The sequence below is a fragment of the Vombatus ursinus genome, unplaced genomic scaffold (genome assembly GCF_900497805.2).
Source record: "Vombatus ursinus unplaced genomic scaffold, bare-nosed wombat genome assembly UNPS02014874.1, whole genome shotgun sequence".
Lineage (NCBI taxonomy): Eukaryota > Metazoa > Chordata > Mammalia > Diprotodontia > Vombatidae > Vombatus > Vombatus ursinus.
In genome coordinates, this window is record NW_020954652.1 from 15,044,502 (window position 1) to 15,068,982 (window position 24,481).

Genomic DNA, 24,481 nt, shown 5'->3' on the forward strand with positions numbered 1-24,481 from the left:
TGGAATCTAGAATGTCACTAGGATTCCATCTTGGAATATTCAAACTTTTTATCTTCAATTCATATTCAAAGTAATATCTATTTTCTTGTCTTTTCATCTTAAAAAATTAGTTTGAAGAAGGTCTTTTTTCTTCTTGAGAATGCAAAATGTGTCTCTATAAAATAAGGGTGTGATATGGAAATTTTATGATATGGTGTATTTTAGAAAAAAAGAATCCATATTAATTAATACATTTATACTAATTTAAACAGAAAGCATTTATTAAGTACTTACAATGTGAGATGTTAAGAATACAAAGACAGAACAAAAAAAAAAATCCTGCCCTCAAGAAATTAACATTCCACTGAAAAAAGAGAAACCCTATTATCTAGAGGCAGGTAGGGAGCAGTGCATAGAACCCTAGGCCTCAAGTCAGGAAGATTTAAGTTCAGATGTAACATAAGATATTTACTAACTGTGTGAACCTGGGAAAATCACTGTCTGCTTCAGTTTCTTTGACTATAAAATAAGAATAGGAATAGCACCTAATTTACAGGATTGTTGTGAGGATTAAATGAGATAATATTTGTAAAATGTTTAGCACAATAGTGTCTGACATGGTACACATTTAATAAATTTAATAAATAAATGTATTTTCTTTCCCATTTATTAATATCCATGTAAAACAAAGATCTTTTTTTTTCAAAATATAAAGCATACTTACACGATTTTTTTTCTCTGAAAAGTCCTGGAGTTATCATAAAACTAAGAAACACAAAATCATGTGGACTAGTTCTTTTTAAAGGGAAGATTTTTCTACTGGTAATATTTGCTCCAAGAACTGTGCCAGGGCTTCCATAGCTAGCCAATATATATGGTCCTTCTCCAAGCCCTGGTGAAATAAACATGAGAGAAGGGTGAATTTTCATAGATGATTTCACTTATTCCTACCATTATACTAAATACCTTGTTAATGAGCTTTAAAAAAAAAACAGATACAGAATTGTACTTCATATAATAGAGTGTTTTTGCTGTGACAAATTAAATTCACTGTTAAAAAGAAATAACATTTCTCCTGAATAAAAATAGTTGAACTTCATTCCAAAAATAAAATGCTCCAAATTGGGAAGAGTTAAATGACTTGTTAACTTCTCTGAGCATGTTTCCTCATCTTTAAAATCAGAGGATTGCAGAAGATAATATCTAAGGTCTCTTGTAACTATGACATGCCTTGATTTTGTAATTCTAAATGTTGCAGGGACACTGTGGACTACATGTTTGACACCTACGGTCTAGAATACTGAGAATTTGAGAAACTTGCCCAGGGACACACAGCCAGTATGTGTCAGAGGAAGGTCTTGAACCCAGGTTTTCTTGGCTTGGAGAATGGCTCTCTATCCACTATGTCATAGTTGCTTTTTAGCAGTTTCAGAAACATGTATGTTCAGGCATCTTCATAGTTTCCAAAAACTTATCTCTCCTTCAACTCTTTGTGTTTTTCAGTTAAAATAATTCTAGGTGAGGATATTACACAAAGTAACTTCAAGGTCCTCTCCTTCCCCCCATACAATCCCTTCCCACTTACTTTTATCCATTCATATAATCCAAAAAGTAATACTTAATGCTCTAAACTCTTGTTTATTTGGAAATCATTCCAGAAAACTAAATAATCTCTTTTTTAGGAGGCCCAATCAGCTAGCTGGCATAGTAGACGGTTAGCTGAATTGTAAAAAAAGAAGACAAATTCACATTTTTAAAGTATTGAAAAGGCTTTTGTTTGTTTAGTTTTTTGTTTGTTAAGGGTTTGGGGGCAGGGATGGTTTTTTGTTTCTGTTTTTCCTATCTGTAACACTCCTGAATTTTGTGAGAAGCCTCACCGTACTGTTCACCCATTTAAAGATAACGGTCATCTGTAATGTCATGCCTCACAGAAGTCTTAATTATATAGAGTATCTATTTAATATTACAGCTATCTACAAAGCCATGCCCAAGGTTAGTAGTGTACCTGAGAGAGGCTGAGTAGCACAGAAAAAGCAATCATGAATTCAACCACCTATTTTCTGTTGTTAGGGGTGGACCTAACTCAGGCTGGCCTCCTGTATGTTCAGGTTTGATGTCGGGGTGAAATGAGGCACTGGTAGGTAAGCTCTCTGTTCTGTGCTGTCTTCTTCCATTAGAATGTCTTTTTGCATTTGTTTGTAATACCACTGTTGAGCACAGTGCCTGGCATTTATCATACAATAAATGCTTAATTCATTCTTTCTTTTCATTATTTTAGTCTCTGAAGAAGAATTGGATCATATCCTCCAGAAGGGCAAGCCTTCTGCTTGATCTCATTACCTTCTGTCTTGTGTAAGATTTTGCCCCCTGGATCACCAGCTCCCTTATTCTCATCTTTAATTTATCTTTATCCACTAGATCTTTTCATGCCACCTACAAATATTCCCTGACCTCCCTTAATCATAAAGAAAAACAAAACAAAACAAAACATTGTGTTGGCCCTGCCATCTCTCAAAATATTATCATATAACTTTCTCTTATCCTTCATAGCTAAACTCCTATAAAATGTCTGTTCTTGTTGCCTTTATTTCCTCAGCTAACCCTCACTTCTCAGTCCCTTATTTTCTGACTTCCTAATCCCCTGCTTGGCTAAAAATGAGCTTCTAATAATCTTTTAAATGCAGATTCAACGGTGTTTCTCTCAGTCCTCATTCTACGTGACCATCGTGCACCTCTTGATATTGTTTACCACCCTGTCTTCCTAGATAATTCCTTGGCTTCTGTGACATTGAGTTATCTTGCCTTTCTTTCTTTGGGTCCAATCTCTTTTTCCTCCTTCAAGTCCTTCTCAATCTCCTTTACTGTATCATGCATTATCTGTCCCTCACTAAGATGGGAGTCACTCAGAGCCTATCCTGACACCCTTCTATTCTCTCTGTACCCTTAGAATCACAGGATTTTAGAGTTTGTAGAGACCTTATTGGCAACTCATCCAACCCATATCCTAAAATAAATCCCACCTATAACATGCCTAAGAAATGGGCACATAACCTCTGCTTGAAAGCATCTTATGATGGGTAACCCACCACCTCTTGAGGAAGACTATTTCATTTTTCTATGGTTCTAATTATGAATACATTTTGCCTGATATCAAGCCTAAATTTGCTTTTTTGTAACTTCAAAAATTTTCTTGGTTCTGCCCTCAGAGGCCAAACATAGCAAGTATACACTCTCTCCTATATGATAGCTCTTCAAATATTTGAACACAGCCTGACATCATTTCCCCCATGAATCTTCTCCAAGCTAAACTTCCCAAGTTCCTTCAACAAATCATCATATGATATGAGCTTTAGACACTTCACCGGACTAATTGTTCTCCTCTGGACACTCTCTAGTTTATCAATATACTTCCTAATCTGGGGTGCCCTGAACTAAACACTGCCCCAGGTGTGGTCTCCAGGAACAAGAAGGACTGTCACTTTCATATTCCTGTGAACTATGCCTCTCCTAAGTCCCCTCATGATTACATTAGTTTTTTGGCTATCACCTCACACTGCTTGACTCATTTTGAGCTTTGAGATTGCAGTCATTAAACCCTCAGATCTTTTTCAGAGAAACTACTATTGAACCATGCCTCCCCTATCTTGTACTTGTATTATGAATTTTTGAACCAAAGTGTAAGACTTCACACTTGTCTTTACTGAACCTTATCTTAGTAGAATGCTCTAGCCTATCAAGACCTTTTGAGATCTTGACTCTGTTATTCAGTGTGTTAATTATCATTCCTGTATTGTATTACTTGGACATTTTATAAGCATGCCATTTTATGCCTGTATCCAAATCATTGATAAAAAATATTACATGGGGCTAAATACTAGAGTGCCCCTCTGTGACCTCCTGCCAAGAAGATATGTAAGTACTCGAGTGTAACCATTTAACCATTTCTGAATCCATGTAACTATATAATCTTCTATTCCACATCTCTATATCTTCTCCCATAATAACTGTATGAGATTAAGAGGTATGGAGGAAGAGTGGTTGTTCCTAAAGTAAAAGGACTTGAGTTCAAATCCTGCCTCTGATGCTATCTGTGAAACTTGGATAAGTTAATTAAGTTTCCTGAGTTTTGGTTTCCTCATGTGTTAAGTGAAGGATTTGAATCCTAGAAGTTCTTGAGTTACAATCCTAAGAAATATTTATCAAATGTGCTGCTAAAATCTAGACAAACTGTACTGACAGCATTCCCCTGGTTCCAACTGGTTCCAGGGTTTTGGATTCCCCTAATCAACCAATTTCATAATCCTTTCAAAATTCAATTTAATGCAATAAAAATGTATTAAGTGATTATTATGTGCCAGGCACTGTGCTAAGTAAGATTAACCTAGCATGACTATTCTTGATAAAACTATTCTGGCTCTTAGAAATCATGGTTCCCTGGGTATTCACTAATTATCCCTTTAAAGGACAAATGAATGAAAAGTATATTAAAGGACTTTCAGGGGTAAAGCCAAGATGGTGGAGTAGAGAAGCTACTCCCAGTCAAGCTCTGCCAAAATTTCCCTCCAAACAACTTTAAAATAACACCACAGATCAAATTCTGGAGTGGCAGAGGCCCAAAAATGCCAGAGTGAGACATTTTTCCAGCCCAAGACAATGTAGATCAGAAAGAGAGATCTGTGACACAGTGGAGGAGGCTGGCCCAGAGTCCACATGGATAAAACACCAGTGGTGGTGGAGACAGAAAGAGCAGCAGCTTAGGTAGCTCCCAAGCCAGAGATGATAAGGGAACCTGGCAACTGGTCAGAAAGAGATTATAGAAGACTCCTGCACTAGCACTGGATGCAGGACCAGAAGCTGTTTGGCATCTCCATTGCCCAGACCCATTTCTGGGCCATAGTTCAAAGACAGAGAGGAGCATTTCCATTTGAGAGGAAGCGGGAGCCCTAAAACACAACTGTTTGGCAACTCCATTGCCTATGTCCACTTCTGGATCACAATTCCAGGGCAAAGAAGAGTACTTTCAGTCAAGAGTGAGTGGAAGCACTGAGAAGTAATATCACTTCTGTCTCTTAGGCATCAGAGAGCACAAAAAACAGTATTTTTACAGTCTCAGGGAAGGAGAGACCCTAAGGAATAGTATGAATTACAATCCCAAGAAACCCTTCTTAGGTAAGCACCATTGTGAAGACCAAAAGAGCAGTGACCACATCTCTTCCTAAATGATACTACCTTGAAAACACTGAAAATCTCCAAAACCCTGGAACTAGTTCTGAAAATAGCAGTGTGAAAAAGCCTGAAGCTTGAGACAGAACTCCTCCTTGTCCTATATTGGGAATAGAGTCTAACATCACAAAAAAAATTCCAAATCAATAAATAGAATGGGAAAATGAGCAAACAACAACAACAAAAAAATCTGACCATAAAAATCAACTATGGTGACAGGGAAGATCAAGACACAGACTCAGGAGAGGACAATGAAGTTAAAATATCTACAAGCAAAGTCTCAAAGAAAAATGTGACTTAGACACAAGCCCAATAAGAATTCCTGGAAGAGCTAACAGATGATTTTCAAAATCAAACAAGAGTGGTAGAGAAAAAAATTGGCAAAGAAACAAAATCAAGGGAAAAAATTTTAAAAAGGCAATTAACATCTTGGTAGGGGATGAAACAGGTGGAACCTATTTCAACCTAGTCTATGCATTTAAAACAAGGCAAGCTAAATTAAATAACTAAATTGTGTACCTATAAATTTGTCTTGTCACTTTCATCTGAACTTATGGTTTCATCTGCGTAGAGGAATCCCAGTGTGAGACACTCGCCGCTGCTGCAGATCAATAATTTATCTGTAAGTTAAAGTCTTAGATAATTACCTGGGCCACCAAGAAGTTGCCTAGAGTCACAGAGCTAATATTTGATAAAGACAAGATTTGAATCCATGTCTTCTTGGCTCGCTGGCTCTTGATCAGCTCCACCATGCTAACTCCGTAAATTACCTACCTATATGTTTATATGAGGTATGGCACAGTGTAATAGAGAGGGAGCTGGCCTCGAAGACAGGAAGACATGGGTCCAAGTCTCAACTCTGAAAAATAATGGCTGTGTGACCCTGGGAAAGACAATTAACCTTTTTCTGCCCTAAGCAAATATCTAAGATCTTTTCTCATCTGAGAATTCCCTGTAACAATGACATCAAAGGTCTAGTACACATATGTTTGTATGTATATGTATACCTACAGAGATATGTACATGCATATATACACACATTAGTTCATGTATATATCGTGTATCATGTGTGTCTGTGTGTCCATATGCCTAAATTTATATACAGGTACATGTATGTGTGTACATACAAATGTGTATGTGCATGATATAAATATTCATAAATGTGTGTGTGTGTGTGTGTATGTGTGTGTGTGTAAAGTCTGAGTGCCTGAAAATTAGGGTTGTCACATAGCCAACATGTATCAGAGACAGAACTTAAATCTAGTTTCCTGGTTTCAAGGATTTACCTTCCCATACTACCTTTTATGTCATTGTTATTGTTTGTTTATTAATGGCAAAAGTGGTAAACAAAGAATTCCATACACATAGTGCTTGCCATCCAACAACTTACAGCCTAAGATGAACCATAGGAACAAATCAGCTCCTCAACACACTCATTGTTACCATCCTGATGGATTACAGGCCATGTTCTGAGACCAAGATCCACATTCAACCTCAGGGTCCTCCCTCCCAAACCCAATGAGGTCATCCAAAAGAATATCAAGATAAAGCTGAAACACATAATAAAATATTCCTCCCAAACTCTACTGTATAAACTTCTTACTATAGCAACCTGAAGAGATAATTACTGACTGAGAAATCCATTTGTATAAAAAGTGAAAGTTTCTGAATTAAATACAATCCACAATGAATTAATGGCCTGTTTCTCTATTTATTTTCATGCAATTTCACTAGTGACAAGGAATAAGAGCACTGACCCTATCATTAATTTTCTCCAGGGAGGATTGTAATTTAGCTGTCTATTTAGGCAACCATTCACTGCAGTGAAAACTTTAAAAACAGTAATAAGAATGTCTAATCAAATAAAAGGAGTCTGAAAGTACAGAAAGTACACACAACTAGAAAACTCCACTTTCAATTCAGCAAACACCACAAAGGAACACATACAGACATGGTCTCTTGTCCTTTCTTTTGTCAGGGATTATCGAATTTTGTGGCAGTAAGCCCTCTAAGGTCTTCTAAACATTTCAAATTTTTCCTCAGAATAACTGTTATTTTCTTTAGCAGTTTGATCACATGTGGTATAATAACAAACAGGGAAGATTTTAAGCCATGGTATGTCCTACAAAGGATTATAGGATCACAGATTTAGAATTAGAAGGGACTTTAGAGGCCATGTAGTATAGTAATGTCAAATTCAAATAGAAAGGGATCCCTGCAGGCTGCATATCAACTTGGAAAACCACAAATTAAGATGATCTACATGGTATAGTATATATCCATGTATTTTTGTTTATTTTTGTTAAATATTTCCCAGTTACATTTTAATCTGGTTTGAGACCATTAGGAGTTTTAGAGTGGTGAGTTTGACACCTGTGATGTTGTCCAGCACTCACATTTGGCAGACCAAGACATTGAGGACCAGAGAATCTGACCCAAGGTGACAAAGGAAGTAATTGCCAGAACCAGAATTCATACACAGTTTTCTAATCCAATGATCTTTCCACTATATGAACTAAAAACTAGGAACACTAGAATCTGTGCCCTTGTACCAGATGTGACTACACAGTTTTGGTGTGCAAGGTGGGCACCTGTTTTCCTGTTGACTAATGTTCCCCTAAAGTTCATCATGAGGGAACCCCATAACTCCCACTGGATTTTCCTTAGTTTCCCTTGTCACATTTCAGATTCACTATGGCCCCACATTAGTTCCCCTACAAGGACAGAATTCATTCCACATCATACCCCTTAAAAAGACCCCATCCTCAGAATCAGTCACCATGCCCTGAGAAAGAGCCCAGGTCTGTGGATAGAAGATATGCCCCCACCAGGCCAACATAATTGTTTCATTACCTTATTATTTCTAATAGACATTAGCATTCTAGCTACTCTTTAATTCCTCTCATTCATTCCTATCACCCATGAATATTGCCATTTTTTCTTCTTTTCTTTCCACTGCTATAGCATGTTTTCCCATCTCCCTGGCCTTCTATTATTATTGATCTTTTTTTAAAATTTTCAGAGAATAAACCAACTTCAATCTGTATACAGGCTTCAAACCAACTTCAATCTGTATATAGGCTTCTATGTAGGCATCAAGTCTGGTTCTTTGTCTTATAGCAATTTTGTGGTATTTTGTGGTAACTACACAGCATGACAAATGAAACAGGAATCATTCCCTCTAAAGTGACTGATGTAAAATGCACTCGAAACTGAAAACACCCCAATAAACTCCAAGATAGACTGGGAGAATGCAAAAGAAACTAAGGAATGATTCTATAAAAAGAGGTAGAGATTCAATATTCAAGGCCTAATCAAAGTCGAAATAAAGTAGGTACCCAGGGATTGGAGAAAAGCCAAACAAATTGTGGTGTACTGATGTAATAGGAAATCATTGAGGTAAAGGAATGATTAATATGAAAAATTCAAAGAGGCATGGCAAGACTTATATGAGCTGACATAGAGTGAACTAAGCAGAACCAGGGAAATATTTTTACACATTTACATATGTATGCATATACATTTACATATATACATATACATGCGTATATAAACACATAACAATGTTAATAGAAAGGACAACAAAATAAAACTGAATGATGTGTTATCATAGTAAGTAAAGTTGGCCCCAGAGAAGAGCTGAGAAAATAATTTTCCTCCCTCCACTGAAGAGGTGGGGACTTTCAGGATGTATAAAATTATACATATTACCAGACATAGTTGATATATTTGTTTGGTTTTGCTGAACAGCTTTTCTTCATTTTCCTTTTTTTTTTAATTTTCATTATAGATGTATTGGGGTTTGGATTTGGAATATAACCCATGGAGTACTGAGTCTGAACTCTAGCTGCTTCCAGAAAAATAACTCAGGGCTGAAGGACTTGAGTACCTTGAGAGGAGAAGGCAGTCCTTTTATGGTATTCAGCAGGAAGAGCCACTGACCCGGTAGATCTTTAAAAGAAAGTGATTTGCCCTTGGCCTCTCTCTTTTCTTCCTATCTACAAATGAAGGCAAGACTATTAGAACTTATTCCTACAGAGATGTAGGGAGAGGGCTTGTGCAGATGGAAGAAATGATGAGCATTCTCATAAGGCATCTCGAATAGGGTAGAGGAACAGGATTTCATTAGGTGATCTGGGCATGGGTCTTGGGGTCCTTAGCTGCCTTTTCCACATTGTCTTTCCTTCCTTGAAGACAGGTAAGAACTGTATAGTGATCCTGGAATGGTTATGTCCTGTCTGGGGACAACTTTGTGAATTTGAGACATTGGAGATCTTGGGCTCTCTGGTTAGAGTTGATTTTCAGAAGAGGAAATTTCTGAAAGGATTACTAACAAATAGGAAAGAAGCTTGTCCTTGGTTTGGCTTACCATAAGACAGGACTTAAGGGGACTTATTTGGAAAGTTCAGAGCCAAGGTTATATATAAATATGTAATGTGTAAATATTCCTATTCATTACCAGTCCCCCATGCTGCACTATGTCTTGATGTTTTAAGCATCAACCACCAAAAAGAATGTAACTGTGATTAGTTTATTGCTGCTGCTTGTTAAATTTCCTGTCAATGTGCATTTATTTATGACAGCCTTTAGTGTGTAGCACTTCTTTTGTCTGGAGTGAATAAATAACTGTCCCATAGTTGATTCTTATTATACGTTGAGTACCTTTCCACTTTCCACTTTTGGAGACACCCTAAATGTGAGCCAAACATAAACTTTAGGTAATTTTCCCTGAAAGAAAAGGAGTATAGTCTATTTAATTGGAGACCAGACTACCCTGGAATCTTGTGTGTCTGGGTCTACCCTTAATAAAGAAGATGAGAGCACCACACTCCATCTCTATGAGCTCTGGAGTAGTTACAATTGTTAGACAAGATACAGCTCACTTGAGAATGAAGGAGAGATAGAAATATTCAGAAATTAATATTGCATAAAAACAAGACATTGACAATTTCAGCAAAATAAAATGTATCTTTAAAAGTGAATAAGTATATAAAAGAACTATATATGGATATATGTAACTCAAAGAGTGATTCTATTGCTGTATATAAAAGAATTTGGAAGTTTCAGGAATGTAAGAGGCACAAATGAAAATTTTTGTAATGCAAATAATACAAGGAAATTTTTTAAGAAGAAAATTCATCTAAGGAGACCAATGTGACTGAACTGGGAGCTCTCTAAGGGAGATTTAAAAGAATTTACATATAACCAAGGACAAATAAAAGAGTGTCAAGGACCTATAAGAATACTGTAAGAATGAACAGAGCTCAGATGGGATTTCTGAAGTATAATTAAAACAAAGAAGGGGCAGCTAGGTGGCGCAGTGGATAGATCACCAGCCCTAAAGTTAGGAGGACCTGAGTTCAAATCTGACCTCAGACCAAACACTTGATACTTACTAGCTGTGTGACCCTGGGTAAGTCACTTAACCCCAATTGCAAAAAAATAAAAAATAATTAAAGCAAAGAGAGTTGGCCTAGATAAGAAGCTAGAGAGCCAGCCTTGGAGTCAGGAAAACTTTCGGTTTTGCCTTTGACACAAACTAGCTGCATGACCTTGGGCAAGTCACTTAACCTCCCAAAGCTTCCAAACAACTCTTTCAGGTTTTAAGTTGCTGATCTGCATTGGTAGAGTGTTTTCTTATCGGGATCTCTGTATGCCAATGTAATAACAGAACAAAAATTTTAAAGTGGAAAAAAAGCAGGAAAAGGAAGGAACAGAGGCCACTGATTACAACAGAGAGCATAATGCTAGCAGATAACAGAGCCAGAGCAGAACTGATCAACTTAATTTCTTTCTCCTTTGTCTTTGTAAATGTGAAATATATGTGTATATATTTATACATATATATACATGTACACATGCACAGTTATATAGTTGCGTATAAAATAATACAGAAATAAGTATGAAAATTAAAATATCAAAAAACTCAAACACTAAAAACTCATGGTTCTATTTCTCCACCTGTAAATGAGTGTTTCTGTTCATGGATACTGAGGGTCCAGACTAAATGCTTCATATTCTGTTACCTCTCATACCACAGTCTCAAGGACTCTCTGAAGAACTTAGGCATTGATTGTGTGACATGAGACACACTGGCACAGGACCACTCAGCATGGCACGCCTACATCAAAGAAGGTGCTGTGCTCTATGAATGAAGCAGAATTGCAGTAGCTCAAAAGAAACATGAAATGTGCAAATTTAGAGACATCTCCACCCCAAGTATTCATGTGTATTATTCATGTCTGACCTTTGGTAGACTCTTCCGAGCTTATATTGGTCTGATTAGCAATAGTTAGACACCCTGTACCTTAACTCCAACACAGTGATGTCATTTTGTTCCTCTTGGAAAATGAAGTACAGCCACTAACCAACCAACCACAACATGTTAATATTCTATTGCACGTATTATACATTGAATAAAAATTTATGAATTTTTTAAAATCTTTTCTATGATTGTCAAACAAAAGATGCTAATGGCAAAACACAGAGTCCTCGAGGCCCAGGTTCCCCACCCCTGACACAGACTTTTAATACAGTGCTTCCAGCTTCTGCTACATTGATAAAAGGTATTCTTAACTTATAATATTTCTATATTCGAAGAACAAATTTTTTTTTTATCATCTCCACCATGAGAACACAAACACCTATGAAGAGGAAAAGTCACAGGGAAACAGAAATGTGTGTGATCTTAAGCAAGTCATTTCCCTTCTCCAAATCTTAATTTCCTCACTTGTAAAATGAGGAAACTGGAGATAATCTCTAAGACTACTTCCAACTCTAAATCCAGTGATCCCAGAATTGAAGAAGTGGATTGATTTTAGTCATTAAGAGCTCTTGTTTAGTTAAACCACACAAGATAAATAGTTCTTTGTTCCTAATCCAAATTATTCAAAGGATTGTCACATGAGAATATATTTACTGAAATACAAAGTTGTACTTTATGGGGGGGGGGAGTCACATACCTTGGTTGTAGGATTCACAATCAAGTGCTAAAAAAAAAAGAAAGAAAGAATGAATGAATCTCAAACTACAGAAAATACAACCAGTTGGTTATTTCATTCCCAAGCAAAATAAAACGTGTGTTTTTCAGTAACAATGTAGAAAGAGCATGAAGTCAGATCACAACTGACAGATAACATGAGGTAGCAGATTGCATGCTTGACATGGGATCAGGAAAATGCCACCTATGAGGTGAGCAGCATGAGCAAATCCTTTAAGCTGTCTGAACCTCAGCTGCCTGATATGCAGAATGAAGTTAATAAAAGCTGAGGTACCTACTTTACTGGGTTGTAGGGAGGATCAAATGAGCTAATTCAGGTAAAGCCTTTTGTAAAACTTAAAGTTCTATATTAATGTCAGCTACTATAAATTGGCAATTCACTTTGATCCATGAAGATTCTCTGACTATAGTACATTTTAATTAATTGCAAGCTTTCCCTAGAGTTCATTAACAGGTGGGAAACCATGTGTTCCCAATTTAAAAATGTCAACCTAAAACTCAAAATCATTAAGTGTGCTTCAACTGACTTACCTCCTACACATGTAGAATACTAAGTAAAAAGATTCTAGTCTGGCAATGAACTCAGGCTGAGGCTTGAGAAACAAACTTCTTCTAGTCAGAAAAGCAAAGCTTCATAAATGGTAAGAAGATTGGGATCATAAATCACATCCCTGAAGGGTTTTTTGTTAAATGTAGAAGTAATTGATGCCATGTTAAACATGGTGACAGCCACACACAAACAAAAAGAAAATTCTACAAGTCATATGTGGGTAAATCTTCTTGACGCCCTTCAAATCCTCTACCTCATAAGTAAAATGAAAAGATTGGGTTGTCTTAATTGAGGGGCATTATGTTATATTAATTTTATAATTATAAACCATTATCTAATATAATTATATTATCATAATTATGTGATTAATTAGAATTTTAATTATAAATTAGCAAAGCTATTTCAGTGGCTCACATCAAACAACTCTGTTCCTCTTTGCTATGCATTCTAAGCCGAGGACTCACCACAAATAGGGCCTCTCCAGTGAACTGACACCCCCTCCTGACAGCACTTGTAAGCATAAGCAGCTATGCTTGAACAGAGACACTCGCAGTCCCCACCCAGGTTACAATTGCAGGTGTCTGTATGGCAGTTTTTGACAAAGGATGTCACATCAATCTATACAGAGAAGAGAATGACAATTATTTTTAAAAATTAATTTAATATCAGATACTGTCAAGGATATACTTAATAGTTTTGAACACTGAGTAATGGGATACATTTTTAAAGAAAATTTAAGTCCGTGCTTTTAAAAGACTTATTATTAGCTTAACACTGCCACCTAGAGGGTTATGCTGATCTCAGCATCCTAGAACCTAAAATCAACCAAAGACTTTTTAAAAAACAACACTTAAAACTAATCATGGAGGAGCGGGTGGGAGTGAGACGGGGGAGAATGGAAATTCAAATCACACCATTTCAGAGATAAAATACTTCTCCTAATCGCATTACTGTTAGAGATTCAGCAATTCTAAAATTTAACAAAATATTCCTTTACCACATTTCGGCAGGGGGCAAAAATATCACTGTACAAAATTGAGCATTCTTTCTTGGCATAAGGAAACTTATTTTGATATGCCTCACAGGGCCTGACAGTCTCATTTGGGTTTTCACACTGTTGGGAAAGAGAAAAAGAAGCAGATTGTTTGCAAATGTGTTGAGAATAGCACACAGAAAGGTACACGTACAGCAGGATATAATTATAATCAAGAATAAATATATAATACACTTCATAAATAATTTAGCATTAGGAAACCAATCAATCAATAAATACTTATTGAGATCCTACTATGTGCTATGCACTGTGCTAAGCACTGGAAATCATAAAATTACAAGCACCAACTAATCAGTTTCTGGAATGTTGAGAAGAAAAAAAGAAGTGGAATGTTTTGTGCATTATTTTATTTGGAAAAATAAGGAAATTCATAGGCAGTCTCATGGGGGAAAGTCTACTAAAAGTAGCACGATGACTGTGGGGCCCAGAACCATGGTCTCCAAGACATCTCCCTATCCTATATTCAAACACTACATCTAGTATATTCTCTTGATGCTAAATAAGCTTCACCTAAAACACTTTGGTGTGCTTTGCACATATTTGTGATATAAAATCATAGAATCTCAAAGTGGAAAGAACCTTAGACAGCTATTACTACTTCTAAATCCAACTGCCTTTTCTCATTACCTATTTCTACTTAACCCTTCTGCCTTTTTGACACTGTTGATCACACCCTCCTCATGGACACTGTCTCTGTCCTCGGACTCTTCCCTTCTCCTGGTTCCTTTCTCTTCTCTTCCCTTGGTTCTCCTTCTACCTGTTTGTCCAGTCTCCTTTGCTGGATTATCATACCCCCAGACTCTATTCAGTGACACTCTTTCTTTGGGTGATCTCATAAATTCCCATGGGTTAAAATATCATCTTGAAGATGACTCCCCAATACATATTTGTAATCCTAATCTCTCTTCTGAACTTCATTCTCACATTGCCAATTACCATCTGGACAGCGCCACTTGTATGCAAAAGGAGCATCTCAAAATCAACATGTCCAAAACAGAACTCATATTTCCTCCTCACACCATCCCTCATTCAAACTTCTCTATTTCTTTTAATTTTTAATCATGTTCAAAATAAGATATTTAGAGATATGAGAAAAGACTTCCCACAATCTTTGCAGAGGTGAGAGGTCCACAGGTATGAAACATTACTTATATTTTCATATTTTTGAGGTATGAATTTTGATGATTTTTTCTTTTCCTTTCACAAATATTTTTGTCACATGGGACGGATATCTGGGAAGGGGCAGTGGAAAAATTAAGCAAAGCAAAAACAAAATATATCAAAAAAATTTTAAGATATTGAAATCATTTCTATAAGTATTATAAAAAAAACACACAAGTAAATAATAAAGCCACTTAAGACCACCTAAAGGAAGCAATGATACATCTGGTAGATATAGTTAAGAAATCCTTGTAAGAATAGCAGGTATTTTCTACTGCTTTTTTAAAGGATAATCAAGGGAAACATTTCGACTTCTAGAGAGTAACTGGCAGTGTAGTAGGTTAGGAAGGACAGCGGTTCTGGGGTCAGAGGACCTGGATTCAAATCCTCCCTCTGATCCTTACTACCAGTGTGGTCATGGGCAACTCACTTCTTCTGGGCCTGAGGTTCTCCTTCAGTAAAACGAGGGGGGTTTGCATCTGGTGTCGGTCTCTAAGGTACTCTCTCAGTCTATTAGTCTGTGATCCAATCTCCACATTAAAGATCAATTCTATGAATTAGTTTATTTCTTATAATATTGCAAACATTGAGCTGGAAGAGACCTCAGAAGCTATCTAATCCAATCTTTCTCATCCTATAGATGAGGAAACTGAGCCCAGAGAGATGGTGTCAGTTCCTTAGTCCAGAAAGCTATTGTAAGGTACCAATAACACCATCCTTATAGAATACAGATGCAGACGTGTCATCCTCAATTCATTTCTCCAGAATGGCAATTCTTAATAATAAAGTCTGGTTTAACATATATTTCATATAATTATTTTAAAAGTTTGAATATTTCACTTACCAGGCCTATTGTCCAGCTTTCTCCAAATACCTGAGCATTTCTCACTTCCAAATTATTAGATGTAGTCATATCATTTGAAGTACACTTGTCAAAGTTTCCACACAAACCTCCAAGTTTTCCCTAAAGAATAAGCAGATAGTTCTCATAATATCCTATTGTCAAACTAGTATTTGTAAAATATGATTCATTAGAATTGTTCATACATTTAAAGAGTCTTTTGAGCTAAATATTTCCACAACAGTCATTTATTAATAAAAATGCTCTGCTAGAAATACAGTGCGTTTTTACACCTTACACCCCCATCCAATGATAGTGGTTTCCTTACTGTTCCATGAACAAGATCTCCTGAATCTGAGCATTTTCATTGACTGTCCCCATGCCTGGAATGTCCTCCCTCCTCATCTCTATCTCCTGGCTTCCTTCAAGTCCCAAATTAATTCTTACCTTTTATTGGAAACCTTTCCCAGTTCCTCTTAATTTTAGTGCCTTTCCTCTATTATTTCCTATTTTTTCTATTTATTCATTTTATTTACTTATGTATCCTGTATGTGGCTTATTTGTCCATAGTTATTTACCTATTGTCTCTCTCATTAGATAGCAGGAACTGTTTTTTTGTTTTGTTTTGTTTTGTTTTGCCTTTCTTTGTATCCCCAGCACTTAGAACAGTGCCTGGCCCATAGTAGGTACTATATAAAAGCTTACTGACTGACTGGAATGTTACCTATTTTGTAGATAAGGAAAATGAAGCACGCAGAAATGAAGTGACTTGACCAGAGTCTCACACCTTGTTAGCACCTAAGGTAGGATTTGAATTCATTTCTTCCTGCCTCTAAGGCTAGTACTATATCTACTACACCGACTCTACCTCTCATATTGACATAACCAGAATATCCATCTACTTCACCTATTTTCCAAAATATCTCCTAGAACAGAGGTTCTGAACTTCTTTGCATCATGGAGCCCTTTGGCAGCTTGGTGAAGCCTAACAGAATCTTCTTAGAATAACATTTAAAATACATAAAATAGAATGCATAGGATTACAAGGGAAAACAGTTACATGGAAATACAAATTTTTTTAAAGTTCACAGATCCCAGATCACACCTCTATATCTGATTGCCTCTGATTACCTTGTATACCTCCATACTCACAGCCTTCCCACTCTAAGGATACCTCTGCCCCTGTGGCCTCTCTGCCTGGGATCGCTATTTCATGAATACATCAGCCATTTGTACTTATTTCTTTCCTAGCAATAATCCTGACTCTCCAGACTTTCTGAGCTTGCCTCCCACCCCTTCCTTACTTTCCAACTCCCTTTTATGTGTTACCTTTACCCACTGGAAAGAGGCCATGAAGTGGCGCAGTAAATAGAGCACTGGGCCTGGAGTCAGGAAGACCAGAGTTCAAATTCAGGCTCAGACACTAGCTATGTGACCCTGGGCAAGTCACTTAACCCTGTTTGCCTCAGTTCCTCATCTGTAAAATGAGCTAGAGAAGGAAATGGCCAAGTACTGTCGTATCTTTGCCAAGAAAACCCCAAATGGGACCACAGTCAGTCACAACTGAAATAAATAAGCACCAACACCCATTAGAAAGTAAGGTCCTTGAGGGTAGGGACTGTCTTTTATTTTTGCTTGTATCTGTATCCTCACTTGTTAGTAGAGTGCCTAGCAATTCTTAGACAGCTAGGCAGCTAAGCTCATAGAGCACCAGGGCTAGAGTCAGGAAAACTTCAGTTCAAATCCAGCCTCAAACACTACTAGATCAGTGACCCTAGGCAAGGCATTTATCCTCATTTTCTCATCTGTAAAACAGGAATAACAGCACCTACCTCCCAGAACTGCTGGGAGGGCAAACCAAGATAAGATGTGTAAAGTGTTCCGCAAACCTTAAAGTGCTATATAAATGCTAGCAAAGACAGACAGACAGATAAATATTATATATATATATATAAAACATACACACATGTGTGCATATGTATGTATAAATGAATGTATAATCTTTCTGTCTACCCAGGTAAAGAACATTTGTTGCTAAATTTTTCAAGGTTAGAAACCAATGGCACTACCAACAACCAATTTTACATATAACCATAGACTTTAAGAAAATATCTATGAGGAAAAACATGAATTATTTTGACTCTAAGCAACAGCTTCTTCCTTCAATACTTCAAACATCTGTGGTTTCTTTGCTGTGGGTACACCCTCCAGTGATGTAGGTCTCAGCCCCACCATGACCTGGTAGATAATCTTCAACAGTTGTTGTGGCCAAGAATTCCTTTTCCCCTGAGCCAAAATAGTGACAAACTTCTCCAAATGTAGTTATGCTGGTCCTCTGGATGATAGATGTACAGTCTCTTGCTGGGCTGATACTTGAAGTCTTTCCAGCTTGGTAGGATCTGCCAGAGGAATTTAGAGCTTGTGCTCTGCTGGTATAGCCTTCGAGAGCCTAGGGTCAGCCCCAGGACAGGCTGAGACATTGGAAGGCTTTGGTGGAAGTCATGGAACATCAAAAAGTGTAATCAAAATATCAAAAATTTCATTTAACTTTCTTTATCTCAAATAGAGAAGGGAAGAATGGAAGAAAAGCCAGAAGGTCAACTGCAGAGTCAGATGGATTCAATTCTTTCCTCTGACACATTTTAGCTGTGTGACTTTGGACAAATCAGCTAACCCCTCAGCATCTTAGTCAACTCTCTAAGACTATAAATCACACATCAGTTACTTATTGATATGTATCAGTATTGGGAGTTTTCACACCAGAACTTCCTTACTCTGATTTCTAAAGGGAGGTTCATGTCCCCAACTCCCTAAAAGAATCTCAATTAGATGTCAAATCTTGGCCTACCTTCCACTGTGATCCAACTTTGATATGTATGGTTGTCTTCTTATCCCAAAGAATCGTGATGTCTTCCTCTGGGAAGTGTACCACAGCATAGTACCCCGCCTTCCAAAGCTGGTATGTTGGTTTATTCTCCAGGAAACCTGACCGTTTCTGAGGCAAAGCACATTTGAATAAAAAGATCAATTCCATGTTACCCATAACAGAAAAGTAAACCTTAATTACTTTCACATAAAGTGAACGAGTATCTGCTGGTCACCTCTTTTGTTCTAAGTATTACTGGGGTGTGAGAAAGATGTAAAATAAGATCTATTTCAAGCTCTTTGTGAAGGTAAAATGAATACATGTGCAATTGGGCCGTACTCTATAAGGTTATAATAACCAAATCCAATGCTAGTTAAGATCTGAATGGAGGGGGAAAGGCTTTTCAGGCATAGAGATTATGTACAAAGAGAGGGAAGGAGGCAAGAGTGAAGAAATCACATTTAGGGGACAGCAGAATTAAAAGAGACTTCAGGGTAAACTAACTTAACCACATACCTAATACAGAAATATCCTCAAATTATCACTGCCAAGTCCTCATACAGCTTTATGTTGAAGACCCCTCATGCTGCGGAACTTACTCCCTCATAGAGGCAATTTTAAGGTTAGCTCTCATACCCAGGAATTTGCTTTTATTAAATGGACAAGAGTGGGCTAAGAATATATGAACAGAGCATACACAGATGTGGCATAAAAGGAAGAGAAATGTATAACCAGTAGAGGAGGTAAACTGATCAGGTACTGAAAAAGTGGGCAGCCTTTATACACCGCTGGTACTCATACAACATGAGGAGACCTGGAACAAGATCCCAATATGTTGAGTGGACCTCCCCTCCATGGAAGGGGTGTGCAGAAGAATATGGGTAAGAGCAGCACAGAATGGGAAGGCATGGATGAGGCGCAATCTGCACCATTGGAGAGAACTGTTGAGATCACAGATCCGTCCGAGTTTTAAAAGAAGACCTACTCGAATTCCACTATAAGCTCCTTGAGAGCAGGGGTTATCTTTGGTATTCCTCTGCCTCTCCATAACTTATCAGAGTGCCTGGAACACAATAGGTATTTACTAAATGCTAGCTGACTGACTGATCTCCCAGTAATGTCTATCCATTGATCCTAGGTCTTCCTGTTAGAGGAATGAGATTTAACTCTTCTGCAGAGTGGCCTTTAACTTGTTTGACGAGAAGTGTTCTTTTCTCCAGTCGAACATCCTTATTTCCTTCAATGACTGCTGATATAACAGTTTCATGTCCTTTGATCATTGTGTCATGGTCTCTCAGTTCCCCTTTTCTACTCCTGACTAATACCAAATAAAAGTGGGGTAGTGACATTCCACGGCTTCAGACAAGAGCCTGTGAACCAGCCCTCATCACAGAATGTCACTCTGCCAATAGCAGAGTCTTCCCTTACGTCCTTTCTGGATAAGAGAGATAAGGAGATCCCTAGTGCCAAAATCTGAGACAAGAATCTAATTAGCCTAATCGTGGAGCAGTTCTAATTAGCAGCAGCGACCTTTTCCAGTCTAAGCAGCTCAGGCTCATTCCCTAACTCCTTAATGCTGCTCACAAGCAAGCACTGTTCCATCACTACCAGGATCCTAAAGACAAGACCCATCTTTCAGGCCACAGCAACTGAGCTTCTGACCCAGAGGAAGCCCACAGACTTTTTACATAGGGCCAACTGAAGAAGGAACCCCAGAAACTGTGACCTCAGGGAACAAGGTTCTATGTGAGTGACTTACATGCAAAATCACTTGGTTCTTACTCTAATAACCTTTCCCAGACTGCTAGAAAAGCTGGGGATGGAAGATCAGATCACCAGTATTAGACCCTGGCCCTGTCTGCACTTGCTGATATATACTGAGCCTGTTTGGGAAGAGGGGGCAGGGTTTGGGGGCTGGAAGAGCAGGGCATGACTAACAAGCAAAGTGGGGCAAGCCACACCCTGCTTACCTAATCTACCTGCATGCTTGTACCCCTTGATTTCTCAGTTGCTTGGATAGAGAGAGTTGCCACCCCACAAGAAGACTTTTTTTTTAAGAAGCAGGCAAGAAAACCCTAGTCCAGAATATAACTGACGCACACCTGGACCTGGCCAGGGTACATGAGGCTGGCAAACTATCCTTAGGATCCTGCAGCCTAGCTGCACAATTACACTGCAAGTATGATGCAGACCCAGAGCCAAACACTGAATAAACTAAGAGAACACCCATATATAAGGAGGTGATAACCAGCAATGGAACTTATCCTGTGGTTCTTTTGTTCCTGCCATTAGGTGAATGGATAGATGACACTCTAATACCTACCAATTAATCGTCTGGTTTGTTAGTTAACTAGTATTTACTAAGCACCTATGATGTGTCAGGTCTCTGTGCTAAGTGCTAGGGATACAAAGTAAGGCAAGAAACATTCCCTACTCTCAAGGATCTCACAGTGTAATGGGGGAGACAATATGTAAACAATTATGAACAAAAAACATATAAACAGGATAAACTGAGGGTCATCTCTGAGGGAAGGCTCTAAAATTAAGGAGGACCGGGAAGGCTTTTTGCAGAAAGTGAAACTTTAGCTGAGACTCGAAGATAGTCAGGGAGGCCAGGAGACAGAGGAGGAGAGCAAATTCCAAGACTGGGGGACAGCCAGTGAAAATGTTCAGTCAGGAGATAGATTGTTGTGTTCAAGGAAAAGCAAGGAGGAGGCCAGTGTCATTAGATCATAGAATGCAGAGGGGAATAAGACTGGAAAGGTAGAAAGGGGACAGGTTATAAAGGGCTGTCTAAGTGACTTTCCAACCTGACAGGTGATCTTACTTCTATTACAAATGTACCCTGATGGTAAGGTTACAGGTCTCAAAATGGCAGCTCACAAATGCATACATCATTTGGGCATTAGATCATCACTGGACATCTCTAGCTCTGCTATTCTCCACTCAGATCATCATCTCTACTCCCTCCCCCTTGAAAATTGAACTCCACCCCTGGAATTTTCCTGGTCTTTGATAGGTTAGCTTTGACCTTATCTTGCTGGGTTCCAAGACTCCCCAATACTCCTTAGACATCTCCTGCCATGCCACTGGGAGTGTATCTCTCCTTCCTTCTTCCCCTCACAAACTACTTTCCAGGTCCTCTTCATATGTTATCTTCATGTGTTAGGAAGAAAACTCCTTACAAGCAGAGACTCTTCTAGCATGCTTTTATTTGTATCTCCAATCCTTAGTACAGTGACTATTACAGAATAAGTACTAAATAATGTTTTTCTATCTACCTGTCTATCAATCTAATCTACCTATTTATTACAAACTATGTCTTCATTCATTGGTATTCGCTTTATCAGAACTACAGACCTCATTGGCACTTTGTTAGGATGCTCAAGAAAGTCACAAATGGCAGTTGTGAATACACAAGATATACCTCTAGGGAGCACAGGGCATACCCTGCTGGTTACTCTACCCATGGAGACTAGATGGTTGCCATAGATCTAGGTCATGGCAGTTGTGCTGCCTCACTGGACCAATGATCCTTCCTTGTTCCCTCATCTCTTCCTTTGCATTTATTAATGTTTATTGGTGTATTAATGGTTAATTATTAGTAGTAGTATTGTTGTCATTGTTGTTCATTCATTAATGGGAAGCTAGGTAGTACAGTCAATATAGGGCTGAGCTTGGAGTCAGGAAGACCTCAGACACTTACTAGTTGTGTAACCCTGGGCCAGTCACTTAACCTCTGTTTGCCTCAGTTTCCTCATCTGTAAAATGTGCATAATAATAGCACCTACCTCCCAGGGTTGTGAGGTTCAAATGAGATAATAATTATAAAGTACACTTAGCACACTATATAACACACAGGAAGTACTATATAAATATTAGGGGGTTGGAGGGGTCTTTTTTGGAGGAGACTCAACCCTGGCACTGAAAGATCCACTACTTAAGATCCAATACTCTCTGCTTTTATGACTTACTAAAAGCATCTCTCAAAAGGACGGGTTGGTATACTTCTCAGACCTACTGACTGCAGTTGCTGCCTTCCCATCCCCACAGCTCGGCTACACTATCTTCCTTTCTATGTAACAGAACTAAGAAAATAAACATGGCATCTTAGAGTTGAGACAGACTTTAGAAATAATCTAGTACAACCCAGAATATACTCACCACCTAAAACAAGTAATCGCATTACCTAATAGCTATATTTCTCATTTTGAATGGATAAATGGATAAATGGTAGTCTTACAAAAAATAAATCTTTTTAATGAATTCTATTATTTTTAATGTTGATGGATGGATGGATGGATGGATGGATAGATAAGGTCCAGTTCTGCACACCATCCTTAGACTTGATAATACAACCTGCACCTATGCTAATAATCCCCACTAAGATACTATTTGGCATTTAAAGTCCTTCCTGGTCAGCCTTCAGCCTACCCTTCCAGGCTTCCCGCACATTAACCTCCCTCACTCACCCTCCATTCCAGCCAAAGTATGCTATTCCTCATACATGACAATATGTATGCTTCCTCTATGCATAGATTGTCCCTGGATTGCTCTCCATCCTTACTCATACCATACACACTTCTTGTTTAATCATTTCAGTTGTGTCCTACTCTTCATGGCCCCATTTGAGGTTTTCTTGGCAAAGATACTGGAGTGGTTTGCCATTTCCATCTCCATCTTGTTTGTAAAGATGAGGAAACTAAGGCAAATAGGGCTAAGTGACTTGCCCAGGGTCACATAGCTAGTAAGTTTCTAAGGCCAGATCTATACTCGAGTTTTCCTTAGCTTCTTTCAATTCTCAGCTGAAATGTCACCTCCTACTATCCAGATCCCCCTAGTTGCCAATTCCCCTTTCCCACCTGGACTTAGAAATGACTAGGTATATATTTTGCATCTACTTATTTGTGTTCATGCTGTTTTCCTCCAGAAAGACGTCAAGGAAAAGGGACTGGCATGCTTCTCAAGGCTACTTCCCTCCACGAAGTAAGGGACTTGTTTTTGTTTTCTTATCCCTAGAATCTCACACAGTATTGGCAGGTAATTGGAGCTTCATAAATGCCTGATCAATTGAACAGAGGAGGACTAGTAAAAAAAAAATCAGCCTGTCTAATGCTGTCTTTTCAATTCAACAATCCTTTATCACATTTCATCATGTGGCATTCATCCTGTCAAGATCTTCTGGATGCTGACTGTCACCCAACATAATAGCTCTCGCTCCCAATTTTGAGTCACCTTCAGATTTAATAAATGTGCCATGCATATTCTCCCCCACATCACTCATAAAAAGTAGGAAAGGGTAGGGCCTAATTCTGATTCCTAGAATCATACAGAACAGAACCCTCATAGAAGCTGAATGTGTCCAACTTCTCGGAGGTGTTTTGGGAATTCCTGCACTAAATAGGAAGTTGACCTAGATGACCTCTAAAATCTCTACTAACTTCAACAATCTATGATTCTGGTAGCAATTGCTAGAATCCAAATGCTTCTGGCTTAAAGTTTCACAGCTGTGTTAAGATACAAGTTGTTTCTTATTCTGAGAGCATGGATCTCAGTGACGTTCTTCATCTTTCAATTTATATCTTATGATTTGGAAACTTTGGTTTATCAAAAGAATCAATCATAGCATAGGAATTTATTGAACACCTACTAAGGGCAAAGCATTGTGTAAGAATGACATAAATATATAGGAACAGCATTTATTTAAAATAAATAAATAACATTATGCTTTAAATCTTGGGAATTCTCCCAGTTTTGAGAATGTGGAGGCAGAGGGAGAAAATTATTTCCCTAAGTCACTTAGAATT

At 38.0% G+C, this 24,481-nt stretch overlaps 1 protein-coding gene across 1 annotated transcript in view; it reads right to left on the reverse strand.

Moving 5' to 3' along the window:
• Nucleotides 1-24,481, reverse strand: part of OTOGL (otogelin like) — a 183,932-nt gene that overhangs the window by 65,547 nt on the left and 93,904 nt on the right. Inside the window, exons 27-32 of the mRNA XM_027842532.1 lie at nucleotides 18,657-18,803; nucleotides 15,812-15,931; nucleotides 13,750-13,866; nucleotides 13,217-13,370; nucleotides 12,165-12,191; nucleotides 704-871 (exon numbers count right to left, since the gene is read on the reverse strand). Of these exons, the coding sequence (XP_027698333.1) occupies nucleotides 704-871; nucleotides 12,165-12,191; nucleotides 13,217-13,370; nucleotides 13,750-13,866; nucleotides 15,812-15,931; nucleotides 18,657-18,803 (733 nt within the window). The remainder of the gene's footprint in view (nucleotides 1-703; nucleotides 872-12,164; nucleotides 12,192-13,216; nucleotides 13,371-13,749; nucleotides 13,867-15,811; nucleotides 15,932-18,656; nucleotides 18,804-24,481) is intronic.